At 41.7% G+C, this 11,504-nt stretch overlaps 1 protein-coding gene across 1 annotated transcript; it reads left to right on the forward strand.

Moving 5' to 3' along the window:
• Positions 1 to 925: 925 nt before the first annotated feature.
• CUNHXorf21 (chromosome unknown CXorf21 homolog) lies at positions 926 to 10,021 on the forward strand. Its single transcript, XM_008629223.2, has 2 exons — positions 926 to 1,117; positions 7,941 to 10,021. The coding sequence occupies exon 2, from the start codon at positions 7,942 to 7,944 to the stop codon at positions 8,815 to 8,817; it is 876 nt and encodes a 291-aa protein (XP_008627445.1). The 5' UTR covers positions 926 to 1,117; position 7,941; the 3' UTR covers positions 8,818 to 10,021.
• Positions 10,022 to 11,504: the final 1,483 nt, after the last annotated feature.

An 11,504-nucleotide genomic window follows, 5' to 3' on the forward strand; every position in this document is an offset into this window, starting at 1 on the left:
ATATTAGTCCCAATAATATGTTGCATCATAGTGAATATTTAGGAAAATAATGTTAGTAGAAGTATTGTTTCTGGCTGGCAGAGTTGGAGGCTTCTGAGAAAAACACATGGTACTGAATGAGGAAGCTAAAATTCACTGAGAATTAGAATATATTTCTAGTATATTTCTCTTATTATTGCAATGTATGGATGCATAATGATGCCTTTAAAAGCAAATTCTGTATGTCTGATTGGAATAAATTCAACCAGTCTGGTTATGTGTTTCAAACAGTATTTGTCTTCTGCCCCTTAAGGAACACTCCAACACCAATCTCAAAGCCAGATTCACTGTTCGCACACCTCACACTCGGAGGATGAATTCCTGCTTGCCCCAGGTATTTTCATCCACTGCCCCTGCTAAGACAAACTGCCTGGGTATGGTACTGAGTGCTAAAACAGACAAGGCCTAACTTTCAGGTCTAACTTTTGTCCTGGCAAGTGTTTCCAAGTTTGTCAAAGCAAAGCCTGATGAAGGAGCTGTGCTGTGCTGTTTGGTGGAAAATTATATGTGCAAAGGTCCGCAGGCAACAAAGTAGGCCTGCTGTGCAATGCATTTCTGCTTTGGCACCTCACTCTTCTAACTTATTTGGCATGGCAGTCTTGACATGTCAAAATGTCTCACTGTGTCAGCTAAAAGGAGAGGGATGGATAGTGGCTGCAATGGGGTGCACTGTAAGCTGCCAGCAGATGAACTGTTTCTCTAAGATTGTTTTGAGTATTTGACCCAACAGAGTTTTTCTTACAACAGTCCATCTGCCTGGACTGAGTGTGGTGCAATCAGTTATTTTAGCAGTACACAGTTTCACAATGAAGTTTCATTTGGACATAAAAGAGGAAGCAAGTTCAGTGTGTTGCAGTTCAGCCAGTTATAAAACCCCCTCATCTCCTAAGGGACTTTCTTTCTATACTTCTTTGCTCTAGAGGATTAGAAGTAAAACAGATGTTATCTTAGAAGTGCAATTAAAAAGGAAATAAAAACAGAGCATTGCATTTTGGGGTAGGACAGACTCACAGGAAGCTTCAAACTAGTAAGAAGACATCAATTTTTCTGTACCTGGTCAGCTGCTGTATCTTTGGAGGTAAGAACTAAAATATACTGCACATTATAGAAATGTATGAAAATGTTGCTTTTGCTTATCAAAGTGTCTTGGTTCTGTTTTGTGGGACCACAGCTGATAGCTGGTAAAATGAAGATGCACTTTTTCTGTTTTAAATGCACATGTGTTTGCAGAGTCTCAGCCTCTGTTCACAGGCAGTTTCTGCTGCCTTAAGAAGTGATGAGAACATTTCCAAGATGCCATCTTCACAAAAATGACCAACTGTGGTTGCAATGAGACTTCAAAATGAAAACAAATAAAATTTCTCCTCTGATATTTCTAAAGACTTTCATAAAATCAGACTAAACAGGCTTTTCAGACTATTTTTAAAGTGAGTCTTACTAGCTGTGTTGCATTTATCATAATTAAGATATTGTTATTGAAATTTCTGTGCATGTTACTGTACTAAGTAAAGTCCTCCAACTGGAGTACTCTATTTGTAGATTATAAATAAAAATAGGCACCAAAATAGATGAATATGGGCATCATATATTAAAAAGAAAAATCATAGAAAGAAAGATGAGACTTCTCTGAAAGCATGATGAAGTTAAAAATTATAAACAAAGAAACCTTATAACTACATCTTCCCAATTTTCAGTGAATTTCCTGGTTTGCTGGAAATTCTCAGCTCAACATGGGTGTACATGCACAACATTCCTCCTCTCCCCTCTTTTTCATGCTCTACAGCAAATGTGACTAACATTTCAATGCCTTTTTGTGGACCATTTCCATCACTCCTTCTGGGAGACACCTTCAGCCTTTCCTGTCTTTCTTGATTTACCCTTTATTCTTTTCATTTCTAGAAACTGTATTCTCTTCTGTAAGAGTTCCCGTGGATTTATTGCCCCTTTACTTCAAATGCTTAGATACAAAATACTGTAGTACATGTAGTTCAGTCGTAACAGCTAACAACTCATTAAAATAAACACAGACATCCAGAGACATGAAATTATTTCCACCCCAGGAAGAAAATAATAAAAGCACAGGGTAGAAATATTGTGTAGCCAAGTCTTCCTTGTGAATATGGAGCCTGATTCATTCCTGCCTCAGATTTCAAGCTGTTGTTTACAGCTGTGGATATGCGATGCAAAATGCTATTGAACAAGATTGATGGGGTCCTAAACCAACTTTGTCTAGGTGTAGATGATGAAGAAAGGTATGGAAAATGAACCAGGCTTGGTCTCTATGAAGTTTCTAACTTGGATGGGAAACTTCCAGAGTTCACAAAGCTATATTTACAAATATACAGTTTTCATTGTATTTTTATGGAAGCATGTCCCCACAAACTCAACTTAGAGATACAACAGCATTCAAAAATACACTGAGAATGTGTTTCTAAATGAAAGAAGCTGAATGCTCCTGAAGTTCATTGTCATCCATTTAGCATGATCAAAACTGAGTAGGCACTTGTATAACAAGAGCATTCAACAGTATAGTAGACTTCTTGGGGAAGATGTCTCTCCTCTCTAGCTTCCTTTAGCCTGTACTTTCAGGAGATTCCCTCATACTCTTGATATACAGGATTATTATCATCTCAAACCTACTTGTTCCCCTCAAACCAGCCCACATTCCCCCATGGGTGAGGAACTCCTAGGTTTTCTGCATATCTTCGACTGTTGACATGTGAATAAAGAAGATGAGCAGGGCTTATGTTTTCTGCTGTGGAAAGACCAAAAGATCAGAGTGAAGAGAGCTGTGAGGAGGGAACAAGAATGGTTTGGCTCACAGTGATTGCTGAAAGAGCCTCATGGTGCAGCTCTGCAGGCACCAGATCTTCCAGATCCGCAGCAGCAGCAGCAGGGAGAGGAAGTGACACGTAGTGGGCAACATTCGGATGCTTGCACAAAACCCCCCCCTGGCTATTCATCTTCTCCTCTGCTGTGGGCAAAGTGAGCCACTCTTACATCAAACAGCAGCCACTGCTCTTGTAGAATCATAGTCAGAGAGCAGCATAAGTTGGAAGGGACCTCAAAATATCATCTGATCCAACCTTTCATGGGAAAGGAAGCATACATGAGATTATGTAGAACCTTGTCCAATCCCACCTTGAAAATAGTGAAGGGGACTCTACCATGTCTCTGGGGAAGTTGTTCCAGTCATTATTTGTTCTCACTGTAAAAAATTGCCTTCTCATATTGATATGAAACCTCTTCCCTCTTATCCCTGGGAGCATTGAAAATCATGTGGATGTGGCACTTGGGGACATGGTTTAGCAGTGAACATGGTGGTGCTGGGTTAAGGGTTGGACTTGATGATCTTAGAGGCCTTTTCCAACCGAAGTGATTCTATTCCAATGCAACTTGTGCTCATTGCCACTTGTCTTCTTCATGTGGCTGCTTTTGAAGAGAGAGCCTCTGTCTTCTTTGCAGCTGCAAATACTGGAATACTGTGATGAGCTGTCCCCTTCCCCCAGTCTTCTTTTCTCTGGGCAGAAGAGTCCTAACTCCTTCAAACTTTCCTCACAAGGCAGATATTCCAGCCCTTTGATCATCTTCTTGGCCCTCCATTGGACCCTCTCCAGTCTGTCCACACCTTTTTTTATATTTTGGGGACCAGAACTAGATGCTCCAGGGGCAGCTTGACAAATGCTGAGTGGGAAGATCCCGTCTCTATCTCAGCCAGCCGTGCCCCTGTGGGTGCAGCCCAGGATCTGATTTTCCTCATTACTGCAGCACTGCACGGCTGGCTCAGGGTCACCTTGCTGTGCACCAGGGCCCCCAGGTCCATCTCAGCAGGACTCCCCAGGCACGCAGGTCCTGTGCTGGGCTCTTTGGTTGTGTCATCCCAGTGCAGAGTTGCCACTTGCCTTTGTTAAACCTGATGCTGTTATTGCTGGCCCACTTTCCAGCCTGTGCAGGTCTCCCTGTAACATATGTCCATCTCACCACAGTTTGGTGTCATCAGCATTATCTGTACCCAAGCCAAATGAGGTTCAGATACCAAAGATCTGTAGGTTTCAGGCATGAAAGAGAGCCTCTACTTACCCATGTGCACAGCTCATTATACTCATATATTTCACTATCCTGGTTTCCCCACTCTGACTGTCCTGAGGCTTCCTGGGAGCTGTTCCACACCAGCCCCAGGGGAAGGTGAGATATGGGTCCTGCAATACTTGTAAGCTTGCTGTACAGACTATCCTGCTTGCCAGGACTCCTGCATGTGTGTCTGGCAATCTCAGGTAGATCCCACACCTCACAGGGGGGATCTGTCTGTATCTCCACAGCCTGGAAAAAAAGTCTCTTAAAATAGGGAAAAAATATTATGGATGGATCCATAGGATTTGAGTGCCCTCGAGACAGGGAGACTGTCATCTGGGATCCCATCTAGTAAATCAGATAGAACTCAAGGTATACCCTGTGGTAAGACTCAAGCTCCAATCCCCAGCAGCACAACTTTAATGCCAGTCAGAGCCCTGCTCAGGGAACTGAAAGTCAGACACATCCAACACAGATTGTCTCTTCTGTGAGTTTCCATCCCCTCCTTTTGAAATGCAGAAGAATGTCCCTTTCCCCACGGAACTGCGATCGCAGCTAGCACCATGTAGTTTCCATTCTCTCTAGCAACTTTTCATCTTGCTCAGGTTTTTGAACAGGACACAATTTCTATCTCTTTGTGTTCACTTCTCAGGCTTTCCATAAGTGTTTTGCTTATCCTGGACCAAGAACTCCCATTCTGTTTTCCTGCTCTCAGACTGTAATCTGAGGTCTTTATGCAAACACTGGCACTGTGTACGAGCATTACAACCTAGCAAATTTGCTGCCACACACTGGTAATACCCCTGGATTCTCCATGTGACTTTAAACATTCATCCTGCCTTCAGGCTTTTCTTCTGCTGAAGAACTGAACAAAAACCTCAGGCAAGACATATGAGTTTTAAGATCATCTGACAGTAATAAAGACTATGTCAGATAGAAAAGACAGCGTAAACCAGACAGTTTTCTCCCTCTATCTCCACTAGGCTTAGACAACGTAGTCAGTGCCCATTGCCAGGGCAGTAGCTAAACAAGGAAAATGTCTTTGTTCACCTCACATGCAAAATGTGCCAGATCAGAATTGTAAAAAGGACTGGTTTTCCTTGTGCAACAAAAAGTTATGCAATTATTTTCAGGCAGGTGAAAGTGAAATCTGGATTTGAGGAGCAAGAAACCCAAATATTAAAAGATATTAGATATAATCCCTGTGCCCTTGGAATCGTGGTGTATGTGTGTCTGTGGCACAGAGAGGGGATTAAGAGAAGAGGCACGAGAAAGCAGAATTAATGAGAACTGCAATCCTTATCAGATTTAAAATGCAAAAATTAAAGGTGACACAGTTGCATGACTTGGAATGATGGGATAATAACTTGACAGAGGTATATATTATATTAAGTACTAGGACAAGAGACACTACAGATACATGTGCCTCCCTTTTGCATTCATGCTCTCAACACTGCCTATCAAAACTTCAGTCAGATTTCCTTGTAGAGCTGGGAAAAGCCAGATTAGTGTGGCAGCCTTTTCCAGCTTCAGAGGGTAAGCTTGTAAGTCATTCAGCAGAACACACAACTCTGAGCACAATGAGACCCTAATATTTTTGAATTTGCCAGTTCTTTTTTTTCCACTTCTGTCTCAGACAGCGTGCCCCAACACTCTTAAAATAAGCATAACAGAATGCACTGCAAAGAAATGAAACCAGCGGTTTCATTTCCCTCATGTAGCACCTTATGGCAGAAACAACTCACATCTGGGGAGCAGGAAAGACCAAAGTGTCATGTGCTGCCCAAAGACAACTGCCTTTGCCTATGTTGGTTGAGCAGTGGACAGTTCATAAGTTACATTTCCACTCATTTCTCTGAATCCACGTTAAAAATAACGTGTGAATAAATGTATAACAGCTCCAGATTCAAGCTAGTCACAGTCAGTGGTGACTTTGCAATAAAGACATCTGGACCATAGATTGCTGGGGGAAGGGAACAGCCTTTGCAAAAGAGGGGAACAGAAGCAGAAGAGAGAGTTGACAACCTGAGCAGCTCTAGCATTTGGCTAAGATTTCTGTGGGGGCATCTTAATCAAAGCTAAAACCTAAAGTGAGACAACAGCAGCGTACTGCAAGGACTGCCAGGCCCCAAACATTATTTTTTTCCCTTCTGTGTAAATAGGTCACTTTTAATTAAATGTTACTGCCTGTGAGAAATCTCACACAACTGCCAGCAACAAAGAGAATCCAGGGTCAGCAACGCCAAACACCAAGATGTGTTTGGACACATCTAATTCCCATTAATATTTCTGCCTGAAGGAAGGTTATTTGCCCTTCAACCTTCTTCTTCATGGTGTGGAAGTGATTCCCTTTCCTCAAGGAAAGTGTTTTCTCACACTGTCTCCTTCCTAACGTCTGTGGAAAGTCTATCTCCATGCTTAGACAGGATTTAGCCAACAATTATTGTTGTAGCATTTTTCACTAGCGACTGTGGCACATGAAAAGCTTTACTAAGAAATGAGAGTCCCTTCACTCTTGGAAAAGACAATTTGTATTACATAAATAATTTTAATTTTAATTTATTTTCACTTTAAATCTGCTTTTTCTTTGCTAGACCAAACAATTTATTTAGAACATCTTTCCCATTGATTGTATCCTTGACATCTGTTACAAAAAAAAAAAAAGAGAGGTGGTCTTAAAACAATTTCGGTGATAGTGGAGCTGCTAAAACTTGGGCAGAAATTTACTGATGTGCAGATGCATGTATGTCCTTGCTAGCAAGTCCTGTCTTTAATTACTAACATGTCTGTGCAGCTTTTGGGTCTGAGCTGCCTGCTCAGCGAGTGGAGAGAGTTAGTGACTGCTGGAACTTGATTGTGCCTTTGCAGAAATGCAATGAAAACTGATTCCAGAGCTGTGGTACGACTAATCCCACAGTGAAAGAGTGATCTGGAGTACTTCTGAAGTGTGCACTTTCCTATGCATTGCACTGAAATCTGTCTCTTCAAAAGTACCCTGCAGATATCTACATCTAGGATCTAGTTTAAGATCCTTTTAGAGCAGCTGGAGAGCGGTAAGCAAATCTAGGGCACAATTCATTTCATTTTGTTTTAGGTGTCTAAACCAGGCCAGATGAATCATGCCTCCAAAATGTTTTGCTTTTTCCACTGACATTTTCATGTCTAAAAGTTGGAGACAATTAATTCCATCCTGATTGCAATGCAGAAGTGCAAAGTGCAAATTTAATGGTCTAAGATTTTTTAATGAAAAGGAACCACACCTACAGCTGTTGACTAGTCTGGAACAGAAGGGGTGATACTCTCAACATGAATCTTAAATCATCATAGTTCAGAGGCAGCTGACAAGCCACACACAACAAAAGTTGCTTCAAATCATATGAGAAAAAGGGGGAAACCCCTGGCTTCTTAAAAGCGTATGAGAAAAGGGGGAAGCCCCTGGCTTCTTATTGAATTCCAGAGCAAAATTAGATATATTTAAGTGTAAGCTATTACAGCAGCTGTTCCACAACAAAAGACTTCTTGTCTTCTCGCCACAACTCACTTGCCATTGGATGCATTGGACTTGCCACATCTTATTTTATACAGAATATGATTGATGAGATTGAGTTAATAGCACAACAGGGAGACTGGCTGATCACTTCACTCACTGACTCAAGTCCTCTAGCAAGGCAGAGACACTCTTGTTCATGTCCAAATCGGAGACTTCTCTTTGCAGCCAGTAACAGACTGGTGAGTGTAATCACAGCTCAGTGAGTTTAAAATGAACTTTTTGTAATTAACTTCTTCTTATCATTTTTCTGTCTGCTGGTGATTCCTTTCCTTTGGAGAAGGATGCTGTCAGAAGGTTATCTTCATAGAATCACCTACTTTTGTGAAGACCTGAACCCTGCACCCTACAAGAGTTTGCCTGATGAAGGGGTGTATGAAATGAGGTCCATTAATTATTCTTCCACGTGCGAAGCACAAGGAAAAAGCCTCCTTCAGAGATGCAGATCTGCTGGCAAGTGCATTTCCTCAGTCTGCTCTAGAGGTAGCAAGCACAGCAGAAGGCAGAAGGATAATCTCCCACAGCCTGTCCAGCACCCAACACCCACAGGGCAGCCACCTCCAGCTACACATGTCTGCGACGAGCTGATGAAAAAGGTCACCTACCTGGTTCCACCTTCCTGCAAGAGCATTTGTAAGAATTACAACGATTTGCATATAGCTGGGGACTACGTGGTGCCAATTAGCTCAGTCACAACAGATTTTGCTTGTGACAGCGGCATAGGCCCCTTCTTGGAGTCCTCAGAGATTCCTCCCGCCATGGAGTCTGTGAAGGCTCCCCCCACAAGTGACACTGTCCGCAGGCCAGTCCAAGGCTACTCCTCGTGCTGGCGGCTGACGAGCTTAGGGCCCCACCTGCAGCCCCTCTCCGACTCCGCCCTGAACGACTACCTTGAGCAGAAGCTGGTGGAACTGTACAAGCAGTACATCATGGACAGCACAGCAAACAGGGCATCCCCCACCCAGATCCTGGCCTCGGAGCTAATCATGACTAACGTGGATCAAATCAGCATGCAGATATCACGGGAAAGGAACATGGAGGCTGTCAAAGCCAAAGACATTGTCATTAGCCGCTTCTTACAAATTGCCAGTGGGAAGATTTCCTCAGAAATGAGCACACCTACTCTGCATATTTCCCAATATAGTCACATTAATGCTTAGTGTTCGAATGTTAGAAAGTTTGTATATTTTTCAAAGTCAGTTTTTAGTTTAAGATACTTCTTAATAAAAATGTGTTTACCATCCACCACTTAAATAAAACCTTTCAGTACATATTAAATAAGGAAAACTACAGGTACTCCTGTCCTGTGCAGCTCCTATTGTGGACCAGTAAGTTGTTTGTTTTTTTTTTTTTAAGTGTTTTTAGTGAACCTCAGACATTAAAAAAGTTTCATAGAAAAATGACTAAGAGCAGGTGAAGCTCTTCCACATGCTCAGGTGTTTGTTTTCTTCTTTCATACTTAATGCATCATTTCAAATTTCCTCTCTCTGGCATCTGCCATCCTACCCTGGGTCTGTGCTTGTGCAGGCTGACACTCATGCAAGGACAAGCAAGCACAGTGATGGCACAGCCACAGAAATACAGAATTTAGGATGCCATCTAGTTCACCTCCCTGCCCTTAAGGGCTTTACTTAGGACATCCTTCCCAGAAGGTTTTATAATTTGTTCTTAAAGATATTGAGGGATAGACACTTTGCTGTTCTTTCTATGCTAACCCTAATTATTTAATTGGTGTCTTCCTGTTCAAGAGTTTCCACCACTTTTTGTGAAGGACAAGCCCTGTTTCCAAACAGACATCATCCTCAGGAGTGTGTGTGTAAACCTCTGTGGTTTGCACTGACTTGAACCCTCACAATGAGCACTGGGGACCTGTGATCACAGACAGACACCACTTTTACCAGGTACTTACACACCTAACGCTGTGGAAGGGACATGTGGGGACAGTGGTGGTAATAAATAGAGAAGAGGAAGGAGAATTCAGCTTTGTTAAAAGAATTGCACTTTAAAGAAAAACGGTTACTCCAAAGTCCATTGGATTAATGTGATCAGTGCCCTGGAATGCAGAAGAAAAGCTGAAATGGAGGGCTCAACAGCATGGCTGAACACTTATTTTGTTAGGATTGTTGTGTCATAGGTCATGATCATTTGAACCTGATGTATTTCTGATAGAAGGTCCTATTTGGTAAAATTTCACCAAGTCTTAAAAAAGAAGAAAAAACAAATAAGCAGAGCTGCCTCATGGCAAGGGTTGGTACCTACTCTGTGTTCATAATGTAAAATGTATTGACAATGCCAATCCACCATTGGTTGAAGCTCTGTCAGTATAATATAAATACTAATTTATAGTAAATGTTCATAAAATGATTTTATGTTATTGTTTCCACAGTTTTGTTTTGGCTTTTGTGTGCTTTTTCTTTTTTTCTATTTTTTTTTTTTTAAATTTAAGGCAGGTTTTTATGTATATTTCAAAGACAAATGTAAGGTGATAAACATATCAGTTTATTCTACTGCTGCTGTTTTTCCAGAGATTACTAGGATAGCTCAGCATATTTTCCTGCATGTGCAGGTATACAAAAAAAAGTTGCCATGAGAACCTGTGATGCTCGAATCCAGAGGGTGTGTCTCTGTTGCCATAACAGCCTACCCAAATACTATTATTCAGGATTTCAAGACAGACAATTTCTGGCATGCAATATTTCTAGACTGTGATCAAATGCTATTTACATATACAAAAAAAGCTATTTTTAGAGGAAAATAGCAATCATGGTAATGCATAGGCACACACATACATTCTGCATGCAAAATCCATTAACAACAACCTGGAAAATGACTTGCAGAGGAGAGCAAAAGCAAGGAAGTGTAACAGTTTTTATTCTACAGATACAGATTCAGGCTTTTCAATATACGAGGCTTTTGTTCATGCCTATTGGCATTCACATCACTGAGTTTTAGTTCCAAAAGATGTAGTGGAAAACAACTTGCAGAGTTGAATGCGTAAATCAATACCCTTGCTGAAAGATCTGACTCCTTTATCAGAGGATGCAATCGATTCTTGCACTCAACTCTTCCCCACTCCACAGACCTCGTCCTGCGCAAGCAAAACAGCATTTTATCGTCTCTTACTCAGAAATCCCAATGTTCATTTCCCCCCCAGACACGTGGGCAACACCTGGCCACCATGTCCCCTTTCTCAGAACTGAAGCAGGAGAGAGGGAAGGTGGCTGGACAACAGGAGCCAAGAGCTCTGCCCGAACCCGAGTGGAAACCTCCCCCAGCTGCTGTGTCAGGGGGCTGCAGCCAGAGCCAGGGGCTGTGCTCAGAGAGCAGCAGTGGAGAAGAAAAACAAATCTTAAACACACAAAAGCAGGCTCATGCATATGAAGGGCATGTTTGATATTTATCAGTCAACTACAAACCGTTCCGTTCTCAGGCAGCTTTCTTCCAAGCAAATCCTTACTGCAGTCATATTGACCTTCAAGGAAAGATCTTGTTTTGTATTGTCAGACTGACGTTACTAATTTTACTTTATTTTATAAAAAGGTCATAATCACTGCAGAAGCTGATTTATTCTGGAAAGATAGCATCAGCCACTTCTTCCCCACATATGGTTATTTTATTTTCTCTGCCTAAATATAAATGCCCATTTCACTTTGAGCTCTTTAGTGTGCCTGTTTCTCACATGAATTACATACCAGCCACATCCCATTATCTGAAGCAGCTCTTGGATTTCAGGTAGTTTCTACATAAACAACTATTTCTTACATTCCACTACACTCAGATGAAAGTGCTTTTATATCTCTGTCCTTCTTCCATTTAAAACTAATCTTGCTCTGCACAGGTGCCTCTG

Source organism: Corvus brachyrhynchos, unplaced genomic scaffold (assembly GCF_000691975.1).
Source record: "Corvus brachyrhynchos isolate BGI_N302 unplaced genomic scaffold, ASM69197v1 scaffold11, whole genome shotgun sequence".
Lineage (NCBI taxonomy): Eukaryota > Metazoa > Chordata > Aves > Passeriformes > Corvidae > Corvus > Corvus brachyrhynchos.

Excerpts from the sequence above, each read along its gene's own strand:
- CUNHXorf21 (XM_008629223.2), top strand. The coding sequence starts at position 7,942 with ATGCTGTCAGAAGGTTATCTTCATAGAATCACCTACTTTTGTGAAGAC.